Source organism: Carassius carassius, chromosome 4, assembly GCF_963082965.1.
Source record: "Carassius carassius chromosome 4, fCarCar2.1, whole genome shotgun sequence".
Taxonomy (NCBI): Eukaryota; Metazoa; Chordata; class Actinopteri; order Cypriniformes; family Cyprinidae; genus Carassius; species Carassius carassius.
The window spans coordinates 8,720,728-8,742,493 of NC_081758.1; the positions used below are offsets into that span (position 1 = coordinate 8,720,728).

The 21,766-nt window shown below is 36.5% G+C and overlaps 1 protein-coding gene across 1 annotated transcript in view; it reads right to left on the reverse strand.

Annotated features, from left to right (window-relative positions):
* Positions 1–13,270: 13,270 nt before the first annotated feature.
* The window catches only part of LOC132134219 (uncharacterized), a 37,722-nt gene continuing 29,226 nt past the window's right edge, over positions 13,271–21,766 (reverse strand). The window contains exons 3-5 of the mRNA XM_059547018.1: positions 14,697–14,829; positions 13,662–13,799; positions 13,271–13,380 (exon numbers count right to left, since the gene is read on the reverse strand). Coding sequence (XP_059403001.1) covers positions 13,271–13,380; positions 13,662–13,799; positions 14,697–14,829 — 381 coding nt within the window. The remainder of the gene's footprint in view (positions 13,381–13,661; positions 13,800–14,696; positions 14,830–21,766) is intronic.

Genomic DNA, 21,766 nt, shown 5'->3' on the forward strand with positions numbered 1-21,766 from the left:
TTACTTTATTCTTTTGTTTCAGGTATTTCCTTTTTTCCCCTTTCCTTGCAGGTCCTGCTCCACCACAAAAGATCTGCAGCAAATGCACAGAAATCAACAATAAGAAAAGTGCTGTTATAACTCTTTGAAATTACACTAATTAAAATGTTTCATTTATTTTTGTAGTGTACTTACACAAATCCTTTGATGGCAGCATTCCTTCATCAGTCACTCTACAGCAGATAAACATAATCTGTTCCTGTAACATCCAGACAAGAGTCAGTCTCCTCTGTGATTTATCTGTGATATACTGCATCTGCATGTTGAGTTAGTAAATGATGTAACTCGCTTTTTATCCAACACAAATATTGCAAATGGACAAATAAAATAGATAACCTGCGTTTAGTTACTTTATGTAGATTTGTTTGTTTACATGACTTACACTCATCTAAAGCAGTGTTGACAACAATGAGTGAACTCAGATGCCTGTTTCATGTCTGTTAAATGTGCTCACCTGCAATACTTATCAAAGACTATCCTGTCAGATGATAGACATTTAGTAATAGTCTTCGAGATGTATATATGGTTTATATAAATCCACTTTTGAGTCGTGTACTTAATGGAGCTCCCCTGTTAGTTATTCATTATAAAACGTGTTTTTACAGCACAATCACAAATATGCTATATTATGTAAGTAACAAACAGGGTTTAGATTAAGCCAGGATCAGGCCATGGCTCAATTAGTCTTGCCTGTGAAACCGGAGGATAGCGTCTTTACACCTTTTGCTTATATGTTGCTGACTTTACACCTTAGATTTAATAGATTATTAACTCCAAAATCAATACCACTGTATGAAAATAACTTGTACTCTTAAATTTAAATAATTATTTCGTGAAAAAAATATATTCTCACCATTGTAACTCACAGCAAGCCGTCATATTCGTCTTCTTCCCAGTTTAACGGCAGTTGGCATCCAGCTTATTGGCGCAATACCGCCCTCTTCTGTTCCGGAGTGTGGATCAGATGTTTTCCTACTAAACGTACACAACGTGTACATTTTTCCAAACGTGTTTATTATTTTAGGTAGTCATTATCACGATAATCCATGTCCAAGAGTCAATTTCCTCGGATGAGATGATTTTTATTCGTTCCTTATTTAACACGATGCTTTAAACACACACTGACCTCATCGAGCTTTTATTTTGGCACTTCCGGCATTTTGAATTTGCATATTAGCTAAATATTTAGTTTCAACCGAAACATTTAGATTCAACATTTAGATTTAGATTTAACATTTAGATTTTACATTTAGATTTAGATTAAGATTTAACATTTAGATTTAACATTTAGATTTAACATTTAGATTTAGATTTAACATTTAGATTTAACATTTATATTTAACATTTAGATTTAGATTTAACATTTATATTTAACATTTAGATTTATATTTATATTTAACATTTAGATTTAACATTTAGATTTAAATTTATATTTAACATTTAGATTTAGATTAAACATTTAGATTTTATATTTACATTTAGATTTAGATTTAACATTTATATTTAGATTTAGCATTTAGATTTAACATTTAACATTTAGGTTTAACATTTAATATTTATGTTTAACTATTTAAAATATCTCTAAGTTGACAAATATTGTTGTAAATGTGCTAAAAAGTGGCCGTCAAAAATTCATACCAGTTTTTTAAACATAGTTTGAAGCTAAATGTGACAAAATGTTGCTGTTATTTTCAGCATGAGCAGCTTTACAAACTGAGCCTGGTTTCTCCATTATGTCACCGATGGAGTTTTGGTTCTTTGCCGCTGTGGCCTCTGGCTTGCTTAGTTGGGGTCACTTCATTTACAGCGATATCGTTGACTTGATTGCAAATGATTGCACAGATACTATTTAAACTGAACTGAGATGATGACATCAATTAATTCAATGATGAACTGGCTTTAACTGTCATTTTGCATTATTGACACACTGTTTTCCTAATTAATGTTATTCAGTTGCTTTGACAATCTTTTTTGTTTAAAGCACTATATAAATAAAGGTGACTTGACTTTACTTTACACCACCTCAAGAGTGATATATTGCAAAACGTGCAATTCATTTAAAGTCAAGTCAAGTCACCTTTATTTATATACCACTTTGCTGACTTTGCTGATAAAAATATAAAAATAAATAATCTCATGGTTAAAGTCTTCTGGGCAGATCACAGTCTCATATTTTGAGCTAATATGCAGCTGCTTTGGAACCTCTGCTTTTTTTTTACAAAATCTTGCCAATGTATTTACATGTCATTCTTTTCATTTATAATAAGCATTTTTCAAATCATACTTTTGTAGTTTGGCGAAGAAAAAAGAAAAAAAACGTACCAAAATGTTCACAGTTTCAAGTATTTACTAGAATCCAGGGAATTAAAATATCTGCCGCAGGTGTTTTTCCAAAACACATGGATCCAAGGTGAACAGGATCGACAACTTTGTCATGTGCATGCTAAAAACAAAACTAAAGGGAAAACTTTTCTGTTTTTAGTATTGCTGTCATGTAAACGTACCATGGGACACTATTTATTCAGTATTTTAGTATATGCCGTATATCAGCATTTAAAACAATTTGCAGGACAATTTGCAACTTATCTACATGCATATTCAAAGCTACTAAAACTAGGTTTTGTGTTCATGCATATGATATGCCTTTGTGATGCACTTTGAATTACCATGGTCTATGAATTTTTTTAAGGTCTGTGTTCTATGTAAACTATAAGTTCATTTAATATACTGACAGTAATAAATGCATTTTGTCAAAGAAAATGTTTAACATTGTACAGTACATTGATCTGGATACATTCATGGTGAATCAGTCTCTGCTGAAATGAACAAATTACATCTGTGAGAAACATCAGAAGCTCAACAGGGCCTGTATTCACAAAACATTTACTTACCACAAGGAGTTCTTCTAAATAAAAGTAAAAGTTTTTAGCTAAGAGTTTTCTCTTAAAACATATTCACAAAGCTGCTGAGATAAACGTTTACTAAAGATAAGGCAGTCTTAAGCTAAAATTAAGGGGTTGACCTCAGTTGCTATGGATGATGTCAGCATACTAACTATGCACACAATGATTGACTGTCTGAGATTTATTCGTAGAAATATTGTAGAGCAATTGCCATATTAAAATAAAGATTTTAAAATGCAGGCTTAGTGTCACTAATTAAACAAGCTAATTGTCAAATTTCTTATATGTATGCTTTTTATAAACAATTATTCAATATGCATTAGGGCTGCCCACGACTAAAGATTTTTCTGGTCGACTAGTAGCCTAGTCGTTCATTTTAACCATTAGTCGACTATAAGTCACACTTTTATAAACCATATAGATCGTAATAATGAGCCTTTAATTGTCTACATAGCTTAATTGTTATGAAGAGAGTCGGAGACGTTCGGATCCAATTGCAGTATATATTAACAGAGTGGTCAGACAGGCAGAAATCAGGAATAGCGTCAGGTATGTCAGGGATAACCAGAATCAAAAACAGAAAAAAGCCGAGATCGGGGCAAGCAGCAGAGAATCAGAGTAAGAATACACAATCCAAAGGTCAGACACGGAAATAACAAACACAGGGAAAACCTCTTGGAAATGCTAGACTGGGTGCAAGACTTCGCAGTGACTGAGAGTGATTGTGCTGCTTTTATGTGTGTGTAAATGAGGTGCAGGTGTGGCAAGGAACTTGGCTGATGAATGAGGTGCAGGTGTGCCAAGGTGATTGTGATGCAGCTGTGTGTGTGCAATCAGTCCCAGGAATGAGGCAGGATGGGAAATGGAGTTTGAATGAGTCCTAAGTGAGTCCAGAGTGGAGTGCCCTCTACTGAAGCTCACAGGCACTCCAGCTAGAGACCGTGACATAATCACCCCCCCCCCCCCACAAGGAGCGGCTTCCAGACACTCCATACAGTCTAGGAGGGCGGTGGAGTGGAGGTGGAACAGGGGGAGGGACAGAGGGCCAGGGCCACGTGGAAGTGGAGAGGCCGTGGACCGGGGCAAAGCCAGAACAGCATAAAGCCAGGGTGGAGCAGGCGGAACTGGACCCTTCCTGGGCTTCCTGGAGCCCACCAGGGTGGGACAGACGAGACTGAAACCCACCAGGGCAGAGCAGAGGACATCCACAGCCAAGCAGATGGGACAGAAGCCCACCAGGGCTGAGCAGAGGACCACCACAGCCGAGCAGACGAGACAGAAGCCCACCAGGGCTGAGCAGAGGACCACCACAGCCGAGCAGATGAGACAGAAGCCCACCAGGGTGGAGCAGAGGACCACCACAGCCGAGCAGACGAGACAGAACCCCACCAGGGTGGAGTAGAGGACCACCACAGCCAAGCAAATGAGACAGAAGCCCACCAGGGTGGAGCAGAGGACCACCACAGCGGAGTCGATGTCACAGGAGAGCAAGTCTGGTCAGGTGGGACTGAAACAGAGAACATAAACAGGTTAATAGCTGCCTCCGTGTCCGTGATGAGAAGGTAGCTGGCCTACGTGGCCGTGACAGGGCGGGCGGTGAGATCATGGATGGCCTCCGTGGCCGTGTCAGGAATGAACCAGAGTTCATAGATTGCCTCCATGGCCATGACGGGACCGGTGGGGAGTTCATGGATGACCTCCGTGGCCGTGACAGGACAGACAGTGAGTTGGTGGATGGCCTCCATTGCCATGACAGGATAGGACAAGAGTTCTGGAAGTTTGGCTGAGACGTGACAAGGTTCTGGAAGTTCAGCTGAGACGTGACGAGGTTCTGGAAGTTCAGCTGACACGTGACAAGGCTCTGGAAGTTCAGCTGAGACGTGACGAGGCTCTGGTAGATCCGTGGTGATTTGACTGAGTTAGAAAATACAAAAAATGTCCAAACCAAGTTAAGATTAACAATTTAATTGAGGTTCAACAAATAAAAAACAGAAGCAATATGGATCAACAAATGATAAAGCTTGGCTTATTGAATATCAGATCCCTTTCTACGAAAACACTTTTTGTAAATAATATGATCACTTATCATAATATAGATGTACTCTGTTTGACAGAAACCTGGGTAAAACCTGATGATTACATTATTTTAAATGAGTCCACCCCCCCAAGATCACTGTTATAAACATGAGCCGCGTCTAAAAGGCAAAGGTGGAGGTGTTGCTTCAATTTATAACAATGTTTTCAGGATTTCTCAGAGGGCAGGCTTTAAGTATAACTCGTTTGAAGTAATGGTGCTTCATTTAACATTATCCAGATAAACAAATGTTAATGATAAATCCCCTGTTATGTTTGTACTGGCTACTGTATACAGGCCACCAGGGCACCATACAGACTTTATTAAAGAGTTTGGTGATTTTACATCCGAGTTAGTTCTGGCTGCAGATAAAGTTTTAATACTTGTTGATTTTAATATCCATGTTGATAATGAAAAAGATGCATTGGGATCAGCATTTATAGACATTCTGAACTCTATTGGTGTTAGACAACACGTTTCAGGACCTACTCATTGTCGAAATCATACTCTAGATTTAATACTGTCACATGGAATTGATGTTGATAGTGTTGAAATTATTCAGCCAAGTGATGATATCTCAGATCATTATTTAGACTATGTGGAGTACCGCAGGGCTCTATTTTGGGGCCGATTCTCTTCTCCCTTTACTTGCTTCCTTTAGGTTCCATCTTAAAAAAGCATAACATTAGTTTCCATCTGTATGCAGATGATTTACAAATCTACCTGCCTATAAAACGTAAGGGTGAGGATTCGATAAATAGGCTGTTAGAGTGTGTTTATGATATTAAAGCATGGATGGCTTTAAACGTTTTACATTTTAATGAAAGTAAAACTGAAATTATGATTTTCAGACCTAGAAGTTTTACTAGCACCTCCAAATTGGACTTGGGACCCCTGACGCCCTATGTAAAGTCTATGGTAACGAACCTTGGGGTAAAGATGGATAGTGATCTTCACCTAGAGAAACAGATAAACTCTGTAGTAAAAGCTAGTTTTTTTCAACTTAGACTACTTACCAAATTGAAGCCATTTTTATCTTTCAAAGATTTGGAGAGGGTTATACATGCTTTTATCACCACTCGCCTGGATTATTGTAATGCTTTATATATAGGAGTTAACCAGGCCTCTCTCTCTAGATTGCAAATAGTTCAGAATGCTGCCGCTCGACTCCTTACAGGTACCCGTAAACGAGAGCACATTATGCCTGTTCTTGCCTCTCTTCATTGGCTACCTGTTTGTTTTAGAATACAGTTTAAGATTTTATTGTTTGTTTTTAAATCTCTTCATGGTCAAGCCCCAGCTTACATAGATGATCTACTGAAGATGCATGCTCCTCTAAGGTCATTGAGGTCTGCTGACCAACTACTCTTATCCGTTCCTAAAACAAGACTTAAAAATAGGGGAGATCGAGCTTTTTCAGTCGTGGCCCCTAGGCTGTGGAATGATCTGCCTATGCGTGTCAGAGTGGCTCCCAGCCTTGACAGTTTTAAATCACGACTTAAAACTCACTTTTAGTCATTGGCCTTTAAACCAGCCTGAGAGTTCATCTTTGCATTTTATTATTTTAGTTTGTCACTTGTTTAAACTGTGTATTGTGCTCATGTGTTTTTAAAATCTGTTGCAATTATGTCAGTGTCCAGCACTTTGGCTAACCTCGGTTGTTTTAAATGTGCTTAACAAATAAAATTGTATTGTATTGTATTGTATTTAGTTCTGTGCAAACTTCATATAGCCAAAATTGTAAATTCTACTTCTTGTTACAAGTATGGAAGAACCATCACTTCTACCACAAAAGACTGCTTTTTAAGTTATCTTCCTGATCTATCCAAATTCCTTAGCATATCCAAAACCTCAGAACAACTTGATGATGTAACAAAAACTATGGACTCTCTCTTTTCTAGCACTTTAAATAAAGTTGCTCCTTTACGCTTAAGGAAGGTTAAGGAAAACAGTTTGACACCATGGTATAATGAGCATACTCGCACCATAAAGAGAGCAGCCCGAAAAATGGAGCGCAGCTGGAGGAAAACAAAACTAGAGGTATTTCGTATTGCTTGACGGGAAAGTAACATATCCTACAGAAAAGCATTAAAAACTGGTAGATCCGATTGCTTTTCTTCTCTTTTAGAAGAAAACAAACATAACCCCAGGTATTTATTCAATACAGTGGCTAAATTAACGAAAAATAAAGCCTCAACAAGTGTTGACATTTCCCAACACCACAGCAGTAATGACTTTATGAACTACTTTACTTCTAAAATCGATACTAATAGAGATAAAATTGCAACCATTCAGCCGTCAACTACAGTATCACATCAGACAGTGCACTATAGACCCCCTGAGGAACAGTTCCACTCATTCTCTACCATAGGAGAGGACGAATTGTATAAACTTGTTAAATCATCTAAACCAACAACATGTATGTTAGACCCTATACCATCTAAGCTCCTAAAAGAGGTGCTTCCAGAAGTCATAGATCCTCTTCTGACTATTATTAATTCCTCATTGTCATTAGGATATGTCCCCAAAACCTTCAAACTGGCTGTTATTAAGCCTCTCATCAAAAAAAACACAACTTGACCCCAAAGAACTAGTTAATTATAGACCAATCTCGAATCTCCCTTTTCTGTCCAAGATACTAGAAAAGGTGGTATCCTCACAATTATATTCCTTCTTAGAGAAAAATGGTATATGTGAGGATTTCCAGTCAGGATTTAGACCGTATCATAGTACTGAGACTGCTCTCCTTAGAGTTACAAATGATCTCCTCTTATCATCTGAACGTGGGTGTATCTCTCTATTAGTTTTATTGGATCTTAGTGCTGCGTTTGACACAATTGACCACAACATTCTTTTGCATAGACTTGAACACTTTGTTGGCATCAGTGGAAGTGCATTAGCATGGTTTAAATCGTACTTATATGACCGCCATCAGTTCGTAGCAGTGAATGAAAATGTATCCTATCGATCACAAGTGCAGTATGGAGTACATCAAGGCTCAGTACTAGGGCCGCTACTCTTCACGCTTTATATGTTACCCTTGGGAGATATCATCAGTAAACATGGTGTTAGCTTTCACTGTTATGCTGATGATACTCAGCTCTATATTTCTTCGCGGCCCGGTGAAACACACCAATTTGATAAACTAATGGAATGCATAGTCGATATAAAAAACTGGATGACGAGTAATTTCTTACTGCTAAATTCTGAAAAAACAGAGGTGTTAATTATAGGACCTAAAAACTCCGCTTGTAATAACCTAGAACACTGTCTAAGACTTGATGGTTGCTCTGTCAATTCTTCGCCATCAGTTAGGAACCTAGGTGTGCTAGTTGATCGCAATCTTTCCTTAGAAAGCCACGTTTCTAGCATTTGTAAAACTGCATTTTTCCATCTCAAAAATATATCTAAATTACGGCCTATGCTCTCAATGTCAAATGCAGAAATGTTAGTCCATGCATTTATGACCTCAAGTTTAGATTATTGTAATGCTTTATTGGGTGGTTGTTCTGCACGCTTAGTAAACAAACTACAGCTAGTCCAAAATGCAGCAGCAAGAGTTCTTACTAGAACCAGGAAGTATGACCATATTAGCCCGGTCCTGTCAACACTGCACTGGCTCCCTATCGAACATCGTATAGATTTTAAAATATTGCTTATTACTTATAAAGCCCTGAATGGTTTAGCATCTCAGTATTTGAATGAGCTCCTTTTACATTTTAATCCTCTACATCTGCTACGTTCTCAAAACTCAGGCAATTTGATAATACCTAGAATATCAAAATCAACTGCGGGCGGCAGATCCTTTTCCTATTTGGCGCCTAAACTCTGGAATAACCTACCTAACATTGTTCGGAAGGCAGACACACTCTTGCAGTTTAAATCTAGATTAAAGACCCATCTCTTTAACCTGGCTTACACATAACATACTAATATGCTTTTAATATCCAAATCCGTTAAAGGATTTTTAGGCTGCATTAATTAGGTAAACCAGAACCGGAAACAATTCCCATAACATAATGTAAAAAGTGACGTGACATTCAGCCAAGTATGGTGACCCATACTCAGAATTTGTGCTCTGCATTTAACCCATCCGAAATGCACACACACAGAGCAGTGAACACACACACACACTGTGAGCACACACCCGGAGCAGTGGGCAGCCATTTATGCTGCGGCGCCCGGGGAGCAGTTGGGGGTTCGATGCCTTGCTCAATGGCACCTAAGTCGTGGTATTGATGGTGGTATGTACATGCTACATCATTAGAAGAATGGCATCTATGCTAATATTTGTCTGTTTCTCTCTTATTCCGAGGTCACCGTAGCCACCAGATCCAGTCTGTATCCAGATCAGAGGGTCACTGCAGTCACCCGGATCCAGTACGTATCCAGACCAGATGGTGGATAAGCACCTAGAAAGGACCTCTATTGCCCTGAAAGACAGCGGAGACCAGGACAACTAGAGCCCCAGATACAGAACCCCTGTAAAGACCTTGTCTCAGAGGACCACCAGGACAAGACCACAGGAAACAGATGATTCTTCTGCACAATCTGACTTTGCTGCAGCCTGGAATTGAACTACTGGTTTCGTCTGGTCAGAGGAGAACTGCCCTCCCAACTGAGCCTGGTTTCTCCCAAGGTTTTTTTTCTCCATTCTGTCACCGATTGAGTTTCGGTTCCTTGCCGCTGTCGCCTCTGGCTTGCTTAGTTGGGGTCACTTCATCTACAGCGATATCGTTGACTTGATTGCAAATAAATGCACAGACACTATTTAACTGAACAGAGATGACATCACTGAATACTATTTTCTAATTATTTACCCAGGCCTATAACACCTTGTGTAAATGATCTTACCTAGAACAGAAAACATACACTTTGACTATTTTGTAGGCATTATGTAATGTTAAATGGTTTACTAAAAAAATGTAAGCACCAGCAGCTGTGATTTTCAAAATGAAAGAAATGTACAAGCTAAGGATGTTTCAACTATCATCATTTCCTTTTGACCCTGATAAACCAGTAATGAATTTTCTATGCAAGTGACACGACAGTTCTCATACTATTTGTGTAAATAGCTGTGCTAAAACATTTATGACTATTTTTGCATGCCAACAGATTATGTCAAGGGTGTTTCACATCTAAGAATCACAATGTTTTGTCAGATTTAGCCATATCAAGATTTTGGCCGGCTGTTCACAATTGGTTTGTTGGACTGTACGTTTTTAGGTGATCTTTGTGTGGTGTCATCATAACAGGAATAAATGAAATTTAAGAAATTAAGTTACAGTTTTTCTCTTTGAGATATTTCTTTTAGTGCAACTTTGTGTCTGTCCAAAAAGTGTGATCACATGAAGCATCAGCACAAAAATGAAGTCTAGCTGTTTTACACTTAAAACTGTTACAACCTAAACAAATCAAATAGTTCCACTGAGAGCTGCACACTCGTTTATGTTTGGGCATGTTAAAGTTTCCACACTCTTGTGTATATAAATTTTATCCATAACCTTTTGCGTATTCGAGCGTCCAAATCACTAAGAAAGAGAGTATAGCAAGAAAACAAATGTTTACAATGCATATAGAATTCAGAATACAATTGTTAAAATTTTTAAATGTTGATTTGTAAATGATATTTTTATTAATCCACTAGATTAAGTCATCTTGTTCAGATAGCAGATGACACAATTCACGTTTTGTTTGTTTGGCCGTTTTTGTTTTAAGACTCCTGTAAGTTCATGCTAATCGTTGCATGGGAAAGAGAGCAGGGTGAGCACATCCTATTCATTTAAGAAAAATTATTAAACATTTGACTGAACTTTTTTATTATTTTGACAAAACACAACACAACAACATTAAAGAATGTTATCAGTTCCTATTGCCATCTTCTTTGATTCAAATAAAGCAACATCTCTGGTGTACGTAAGCATCTACAATGTGTGTGTGCTAAACATCTTTGTTTCTCCACTTCTGCCAGATTTGTTAGATGGGCTACTCTTGTAATACAAACACATTTGAGAACTACGATGTTCTCACTTTTGTAATGGTTATAGAAAAATTCAAACATAACTTTTGCATATGGATTATCTGTAAGCAAAACTGACAAAAAAATCACTGAATTAAGAAATGCAAAAGTGTGTACGGCATTTGGCAAAACAGGATTTTAGCTGTAATGAGCACATAAGACAAAAATTGTCAATGTGTGACTTGTAAATATATATAATTTTATTTTATTTATTTATTTATTTTTACCAGAGATAGTTGACTGATCTGTTTTCTGATGAAGAGTTTTCACTGACTGTGGTCAAACATACAGTGCCTGTTCATAGGAATTTACGAACAACTACAGCATAAAAATATTGCCCCTACATCTAGAGCTCTTGTTCATAAAGCTGATGACGATGGTCACATTTTTATTTGTCGTACTCGTTTGTTTCAACATTTCCGCTTGACATTAAAGAGTAGGCCTAGGTGTACTCCCCTTCGGTCATAAGCATTAGCATCTACCGTGTGCTAAGATTTTTCTGCTTTTTCCATTTTTGGTGGATTTGCTAGAGGGACTATGTGACCTTGTTGTCATGTGATTACGTTTAAGATCCATAAGATTACACTAAACGCCCTTGAATAGGTTATAGACATATTTTTTTATACAGGAAATATGTTTCCACAACAGAAATAGGTAACACTTTATATTAAGACCCGCAAACAACTTCGTAAGTAAACCGAAATTACGGTGTACGTTTCTGTAATTATAGTGTACTTCCGTGTAGGTATGAGGGAACAATATGTTAAGTTTTGGGTAATAAAGGGGTAACAAGCAGATATACAAGCAAATGATTTATAATGTAATTATTTTAAAACTAACAGGTACCTATTCTGTTAATATATTCCAGGCAAAAATTGTACGTCTGTTGTAGGCTATATTAAAGTTTTTATCACATTTCTGGCAAAATATGTTCTTGTGCTATGTACTATAGTTACAGGGTAATTTTGACATCTGTGGGTTGTAAATTAAACTAGTATATGGCTGGGTGTAAGCACAGTATGATAAAAACTTAATTTATTGGCTTTTCTTACTAAACTATTTAACGTTAAGCCAAAAAAAGAGAAGTTTCTGCTATGATTTTAATTTAGAACGTACCATGTACTTACCTCATCACATTGTATTGCAATGACACTTAAATGTCAGGGCAAAAATATATGGTGTAATTAAAAGTTTTTTTGTTTTCTTAATAAGAGTAACTTTCTCTGTAATTACTGTGTAAATAGTGATGTTTCGTATTGTTACATATTAAGTAGTGTTTGTTACCCATTTCAACTGTGTAGTTACAGGGTAAGTGTAATCCTGCGGGCTGTAAATTAAAGTGCCGCTTGTTACCCCCTTGTTCTGTGTAGTTACAGGGTAAGTGTAACTCCTGCGGGCTGTAAATTAAAGTGGTGCTTGTTACCCCCTTGTTCTGTGTAGTTACAGGATAAGTGTAACTCCTGCGGGCTGTAAATTAAAGTGGTGCTTGTTACCCCCTTGTTCTGTGTAGTTACAGGGTAAGTGTATCTCCTGGGGGCTGTAAATTAAAGTGGTGCTTGTTACCCCCTTGTTCTGTGTAGTTACAGGGTAAGTGTATCTCCTGGGGGCTGTAAATTAAAGTGGTGCTTGTTACTCCCTTGTTCTGTGTAGTTACAGGGTAAGTGTATCTCCTGGGGGCTGTAAATTAAAGTGGTGCTTGTTAATCCCTTGTTCTGTGTAGTTACAGGGTAAGTGTAACTCCTGCGGGCTGTAAATTAAAGTGGCGCTTGTTACCCCCTTGTTCTGTGTAGTTACAGGGTAAGTGTAACTCCTGCGGGCTGTAAATTAAAGTGGCGCTTGTTACCCCCTTGTTCTGTGTAGTTACAGGGTAAGTGTAACTCCTGCGGGCTGTAAATTAAAGTGGCGCTTGTTACCCCCTTGTTCTGTGTAGTTACAGGGTAAGTGTAACTCCTGCGGGCTGTAAATTAAAGTGGCGCTTGTTACCCTCTTGTTCTGTGTAGTTACAGGGTAAGTGTAACTCCTGCGGGCTGTAAATTAATGTGGTGCTTGTTACCCCCTTGTTCTGTGTAGTTATAGGGTAAGTGCAGTAAATATAGAATAAAGGATCCCATTTAATTTCTGACTTTTATTTAACAAAAAAAATTTCAAAACAGTTTTTCATCTTAATAAAATATTGTCTTTTTTTTTTAAAGTATATTCAAACAACAAAGTAACACATTATACCCCCCCCCCCCTTTATTTGCTTCTCTTGCTTTTCTTCTTCTTTCTTTTCTTGCTCTTCTTTTTCAGAACTTCCACTGGGGACTCTGAAGTTGAGGAGTTGGAGTCCCATTGGTCTCGCAGCACTGCAAAAATATGAATATACTGGTATATACATGCTCTTAGCAAGCTACACCTTCAATTTTAAGTTGCCGAACAATCCTCCACTCTAAAACATTTTGTGCCACCTTATGTTACTGTCGTAACTGTAAATTTGAAGAAAACACATTTTGGTGAAGTTTGAGGCAGATCATGGGGGGGTTGTGATATTTTATAGTGATAATGACTGTAGTGTAGCAGAAAAAGTTTTTAAAAAGGGATAGTTGTTCTGACAGCAACAAAAAACAAAAAAGCATGAAACACAAACCTGAGGGCTGTGGCACTACAGTATATCTTTGTGCCGTTGCAGATGGGACAGCAGACTTCATCTTTTTGATTTCTTTTTTCAAAAAATCACACTCATCTTTCAGCAAAGTGATCTCTGCTTTAAGAGTGATAATCTTATCTTTGAAAGAAAAAAGAAAGATGACGTTTAAATCTTAAATCTCTTTAAATCTCCTGCTCTACTCCAGGGCTTATACTTGTGACCATTTTCCTATTTTTTAAAACATCAAATTGAAGAACTAAACATCTATGGAGAGATTATTGAAAACTAAAAGTCTTAAACAAAAACAAAGTCTTAAACAAAAACTAAAAGTCTAAATTTGAAACTAAAAGTCTAAGTCGAAAACTAAAAATCCCCAAATTCCCAATCCGAAATCCAATGGCTAAATGATTAAATGCCCAATCCTAAATCCTAAATGGCTAAATGACCAAATGCCCAATCCTAAATACAAAATGCCCTATCCTAAATACCAAATTCATTTTTATTTTAGACTTTTAGTTTTAAATCTGACCCAATAATCTCTCCATAGTACCTAATTTATAAACAAACTTATTGCATTACAAATTAATGTTGGAATGATAATATACATAATAAATATGAAGTTGTGGCTACATAGCATCATAGACTTCATAAAAATAAATATTGCACATCTGTCCACCTTATTTATTTTTAATCTATCCACCTTATTTTCGAACGCGGAAGTAAGTGATGTGACGTATTTCCCTTGACGTCCGTTTCAATATTCATGGGAGTATGCCTATTTTTTACAGTCTATGGAGTATGCATAAAACATGATTTAAACAGTTATGGTAAAAACTTACTACACCTGCCATGTATGAACCGATGAGAGGATGAAATAATAAGTGGCCTGATATATATAATAAGAAGATATATTTTAATCATTTTGTGTTGTTGCTCAATATTTTTACAATGGGAAAGTTTGTGCTAAAAATATTCAATTTGGAAAGATTGTGATGCTGCAATATTGTGAAATGTAACGTTACTCCCCAATCTTACACTTAAATGCGTCGTCATGTTTTCCCGACAACGTGGTGGTGCTGCTCCCACACGCGACTTCAGTGGATGTGGCGTTTTCACCCACCATCCTGTACTTCGACGGCTTCATAATCTTTCTTTTGGGCCGGTTCATCTTTGATTAAAAACGAAAAAGGAAGATCTGATAATATATTACCTGAAGGACGGACACTCAACTCACTATCTCTCACTCTCTTGGTATTGGCGGGTCGCAAGCAAGGTGCATAGCGCCACCTACTGTTCCGGAATATGCAACCTCCTGGCTTCACGTACTTATAAAAGGTAAATAAATTAATTTTATTTAAAAAAAAAAATGTTATTCTATTATATATATCCTACCTGACTGTCTGGGAATTGAGTCCAAAAATAAACAGGCTTAGACCAGCGTGTTTGCAAACAGAGATGAAGTATTTTGTTGGCGGAGCATGACAATGATCACTTGTTCCGTGTTTTTATAACAGTAAACACTCTTTCCATATAGTTGCGATTTTATATTGTGTCATGTTTATCAAATTAAAACGATTAAAAAACGTAGACTCCGCTTCATTGATAGAAGTTTGAACTTTATTCTTGTTCAAACAGACGCTGTATGAAGCAGTACATAAAATATTGAATGAAAATGTCTCTGAAACATCTGTGTATTATTTTGGCAAATATTGCATTTATTTCACTACAGCTGTGTGAACATATCAGTGACATCAAAGAATCGCGAGAACGATTAGAAAGCAAACGGCTCCCTGTGCTTTTGAATTGCTCTCGCGGTACTACCACGTCAAGCCTATCGATTCTCCGATTCAGAAATCAAAAAATCTATCTAAAGATTGAAGTCAAATTTATCTTTGGATTCATCCATCACCATACGAAATGTTTGGGTAAAGTTTTTTTCTGTAAGAAATGCAGGCTACTGTAACGATTAAAAATGTAAACAATATATCTATTTTTTTATTTATTCGCTAACTTGTTTTGTTAACATGTTTTTTTTTTTTTTTTTTGCATGTCCGAATCTACAGCAAACTTCCAGTCGCAAATGTTTAACTAATGTTTACCTACTGTCTAATTCTATTTTATTGTGTTTTATTGTGCTACTAAGCTGTATTGTTTTATTTATGAAGGCAAAACAGACCAAATGCAGTTTGATTGATATAAATTGGAATGCACACTCAAAAAACAAGATTTTTGAAAAATGTATCTTGTTATGAAACCAAACTCTTTATATGATGGTAAGTTAATCTTGCTTTCTGGTATACCACTCTTTTGTAACACTGACCCAAATTTTATTTTCAATTTTTTTCTAGTGTGTTCCCCGGAACAAGTTATCCATAGATACAAGCTTCTTCTGAAAACATTCAAAAAAATTCGGAGTGTTCCTGAGTGCTTGAAAAGGCACAACATAGACAAAGCCACCTTGGCCTTGTCTAATATCATCGCAGAGGTAGGTATGAGTACAGACTTATAATTTCAGCGATGTTGTTAAACAGCTTGCAGTAAGTATACATTATTTACCACTCCCTACTATTACACTACAATATTGATGTTAATTTCCTTATTAAAAATGCAGTCAAATCTAAAAGTCCTGCAATAAGTCATCCTTCATGAAGGTGATCATTTTAAGAATATTTAGTGATTTAAAAGTATAATAATTTTTGCAATGTGCACAAAGTTAATGGTGCTGTTATACTAAGAGGCTTTTCTATTATTTTTATCCATCCTCTATATCACTGAGCCTAGGCAAAATAACAGAAACGCACTTCTTTATTGCTGTACAGTCCAACAGCAGTATAAAATATAGCCTCTAGTAAATTAGTACGTATTAAAGGGCAGGTTTAATGGTATTTGATGCATTCTGATGTATTTAGCACAGTTGAAGAGTTGGATTACTCATGCTAAACATTGGCAAAGCCAGGTTAACAAAAGAAGTTAGAGTATTTCTAGGCCAAACTCACACCTCCTCTTTCCTTAATTTTTTTTAAATCACTTTTAACAGAAAACATGATGTACTTTATAAAACAAGTTGATGGTCAAATTCAGGTACATGTCTTGACTGAGCAGTGTTTACTGCTTTTGTTAATAAATTTAGAGTTTTTTTCTAGGTTTTTGTTTTTATTTTCCAAGTAGTCTTATAGATCCTTGATGCACAACTTTTATTATATTCATTAGAAGCTACTGTATTTATACCTTAGCTTTCTAAACTGCATGTTTTCATGCAGCTTATTTATGATATGATCTGTACTGTTATAAAATGTATATACCCGCTGATATATGTATAGTCTTAATTTGGGTGGTCAATCTGTACATAAAACTTGCTAAATCAAGTAGAATTACTCAAAGTCATAAATACAAAAAACATATGCAATTATTAGTGAATGAGACTCAGGGCCCTATTTTAATGATCTAAACGCGCTGTCTAAAGCGTGTCAGAATCCACTTTTGCTAATTAAAATAAATGGAAAAAAAAATGGAGGAACAAGACCACCGGTTAACGATTGATGTTAAAAATTATGTTGTTTTTATTTGTATTGAAATTGTTTTTTTATTGTTATTAGAACCTTTAAAAGCCGTTTTCTTTCAGTCGTGGAAGTAAAAATAGCAGGCTTTTAATTGCTGTAAATGGATAGCCTACATAATCGCTCATAAAATAATTTGCAAATATGCAAGAAAAGGTTTGTACTCTAAAAATACTTTATTTTTAACAACAGGAAATAAAGAATTTACAAATGTGTAGAGAGCCGAAACATTTCAGCACTCAGACAGCACCGTGAGTGTTTTAAAAGCATTACCGGTACTTAAAAATGTTTCTCATCTCATCATATCCAGAGGTACAAAGTCATCATATACAATAAATCTGTGGGGTAGCATTTAAAAAAACATTTAAAATGAGATGCAATATTTGCATTTGTTTAAAGCAAAACAGTTAATTACTTACCAGGCTACAGGTGAAGCAGCTCTTTACGCCTTCTAACGTCACGTAATCGGTCCTCATTTATGTCCAAGAGACTCAACAATAATCTTTTACATTTTAATCCTTTAATTTTTCATATTATAAAAAGGGTTGTGTGCTACTGTGCATCCATGTGTGATAAGCAGACGCGCATTGTCGTCCCGTATTAGCCTACTAATGCACTCATTAAATAACAAAAACAATATTGCGCCATTGAGTTTAGACTTTAGAGTAGGTTTTAGTTGGTCAATATAGCAATGCGCCAACAATGTGCCTGAACACGCCTCATTTTTAGACCAGAACGCCCATGGGCGCAAAATTGGCGCAAATGCATTTGCTGTTTAAACAACATGGCGCTAAACGTGAAAATGATCATTGCGCCGGGTTGAAACTAGCAAAAGACACTTGTGTCCGGGTGTATGATAGGGCCGTCACTGTTTATGTGATACCCAAAACATTATTGGTGAAGTAGTGCAACCTTTTTTGATATTCTACTAACTACATTTCTGTACTTGTGATTACAGGTGACAATAGCATCAGATGGGGAACAGTTTTCGGTTCCTACATATAGCCCAGGCACAACTCTGCAGTCCTATGCCAAGGACTTGCAGCAGTTTGTGGCCTCCTGTCCCCAACTTCAGGAAAAAATTGAGGACATGAAAAAGCAAAATAAGCTGCTTCCCATTAAAAATAAGTTTCGCCATTGATTTTTTTGTGTGTGTGTGTTCAATTTGTTAAAACCAATTTGTTTGTTTTCTCTGTTCAACTGTTGCCGAGTATTGTTTCTGTTATAGTTTCTGTTCTGTTTACAGTTTGTACAGTGTTGATGTCATTTCAACATTGTGATTGTTTATTGTTAAACTTGTTTTAATAAATATTTTTGGTTTAATTGTGCTACTGTTCTTTTACAAGTACTAATTTAGAAATTTGATGATAATGCTAATGGTGAAGCTAGGTTTGTCTGTTTCAGCATACTGGTTTAATGTTGTATTTACCCAGTTACACTTACCCTGTAACTACACAGAACAAGGGGGTAACAAGCACCACTTTAATTTACAGCCCGCAGGAGTTACACTTACCCTGTAACTACACAGAACAAGGGGGTAACAAGCAGCACTTTAATTTACAGCCTGCAGGATTACACTTACCCTGTAACTACACAGTTGAAATGGGTAACAAACACTACTTAATATGTAACAATACGAAACAACACTATTTACACAGTAATTACAGAGAAAGGTACTCTTATTAAGAAAACAAACAAAAAAACTTTTAATTACACCGTATATTTTTGCCCTGACATTTAAGTGTCATTGCAATACAATGTGATGAGGTAAGTACATGGTACGTTCTAAATTAAAATCATAGCAGAAACTTCTCTTTTTTTTGGCTTAACGTTAAGTAGTTTAGTAAGAAAAGCCAATAAATTAAGTTTTTATCATACTGTGCTTACACCCAGCCATATACTAGTTTAATTTACAACCCACAGATGTCAAAATTACCCTGTAACTACATAGCACAAGAACATATTTTGCCAGAAATGTGATAAAAACTTTAATATAGCCTACAACAGACGTACAATTTTTGCCTGGAATATATTAACAGAATAGTTACCTGTTAGTTTTAAAATAATTACATTATAAATAATTTGCTTGTATATCTGCTTGTTACCCCTTTATTACCCAAAACTTAACATATTGTTCCCTCATACCTACACGGAGGTACACTATAATTACAGAAACGTACACCGTAATTTTGGTTTACTTACGAAGTTCTTTGCAGGTTGTATATCTGCTTGTTACCCCTTTATTACCCAAAACTTAACATATTGTTCCCTCATACCTACACGGAAGTACACTATAATTACAGAAACGTACACCGTAATTTCGGTTTACTTACGCAGTTGTTTGCGGGTCGTAATATAAAGTGTTACCCAGAAATATGTATCAGAATAACAAATACCTAATAGTGAAATCCTCTCTTCTAAACTATTGTGAAAACTTTTAACGTTGAAGTTACACCAGCTGTGTAACTTTTTCATTGTTTTTTAGATAAAGACTATTCTCAGAGTTTGGTCAAACAGGCAAAAACATGAACAAAATAGAGTACAAGATGATTAAATGATTGTCAAGAGACTGTTTAAACTGAGATTGTGATGCACTTTAGAGCTTTTTCTGGTCTACCTGCGTCACAAAGACACATAATAGCTACTACCTCAATTTTAAAATGAGTCCTGCCATTTTCTGTTCTGACTGTTACACTTAATACAAACCCGTCTATTACACTTAAAGGGATAGTTCACCCAAAAATCATAATTATGTTATTAATAACTCACCCTCATGTCATTCCAAACCAGTAAGACATGTGTGATTCAGCGTGAAGCAAACCGACACACAGAGCGTCTGAACCGAACTGATTCTTTTGGTGATTGATTCTGGACTGATTCTGTGCTAATGTTATTTGCCCAGGTAAACCGAAGGCTTGCAATCATCGCCAATGACGCCATTACGTCGAGCACAAAAGAACCGGTGAACCGTTTTCTTCAACCGATTTATTGAATTGAACTGTCCGAAAGAACTACCGGTGATCCGAAAACCGATGCAACCGGTTCTTGACTCATGATCGAGTCCTTATCTGGCTCGGCTCAGTGTTCATCTCTCTCTTCACATCAGTTCAGTCAGTGTACTGTTTGAGTACATGAATTACTCCGGGATATTGGTTTGTTTTAACTCAGAGGGAGTTTCAGCCAAATTTAAAAAGTTAACAACTCAAGTCATTTGTGGATTAATGCGTATTGGAGACGCGAACCGTTTAAAACGATTCAGTTCGATTTGGTGAACTGGTTCAAAAAGATCCGGTTACATCGAATGATTCGTTCACGAACCGGATATGACAAACTGCTTTGATTTGAATTCTCTCACAACAGACACGGAAGAGAAGACAATGCTGAATAAAGTCATAGTTTTTGCTATTTTTTGACCAAAATGTATTTTCGATGCTTCAAAATATTCTAACTGACCCTCTGATGTCACATGGACTACTTTGATGATGTTTTTCTTACCTTTCTGGACATGGACAGTATACCTTACAGTTTCAATGGAGGGACTGAGAGCTCTTGGACTAAATCTAAAATATCTTAAACTATGTTCTGAAGATAAATGGAGGTCTTACTGGTTTGGAACGACATGAGGGTGAGTTATTAATGACATAATTATGATTTTTGGGTGAACTATCCCTTTAAAGTTAGACATTAAAAGTCAAGGATGCCACAGGAACTATTTCCTTTGTCTGTGTCTCTAAACATCACACTGGTAAATAAACCAGAGATGACATGTAGAAAGAATTCATTGAAAGTGACAGTAACTGTAGTTTTACTATGGTATATTAATAATCAATACAACAATACAATAATCATCAAACTAACTATGGTTGTACAACTGTAATGGTCGTTTTTGATGTGCTTTTATATGACAGATATCACACATTTACTGTAACATGCTTTTGATACCTTTTTATGTAAATCCAAAAAAAGTAAATAAAAGAACTAATTTTCCCCCTCTTGCAGTTCATTCATATCAGTTTATATTTTAAATATTTTGCTCACAAAACATTATTAAAATTCTGTTTATAATTCTATTTTATTCTACCCCCCCCCCCCCTTCTTATTTTTATTCTTATTTTTATTTTTAGCTGAAAAGATGTAAAGGAAGCAGTCAGCCCTGTGGTGTTTCTGGAGAGGTATTCCTTCAGAAATGGAGAAGACAGAAAGCTGTGGAGGCAGACATTTGCAGCAGTAAGTCTGTGATAGTTTGACCTTTTTATCAAACTGCTGTTATAAATTGCACAGCATTTGTTGTTTCTTAAACTTTTGCACTGTCCAAATACCTACACATGCCATCTTTGCAATTGACCACTTGATTATTTATTTGACGTATTTCCTGTGTTTAGCCCAAGTGTTCGAGTGAGCATGGTGACCAAAAGTGTGTGTCGAACTTTTCATGACCTGATGACTGTGTTTCCCAATCCTGGTCCTGGAGAGCTCCAACACTGCACGGTTTTGGTGTCTCTCTTATCTGACAAACACACTTTTGAGGTCTTGGAGTCTACACTGATG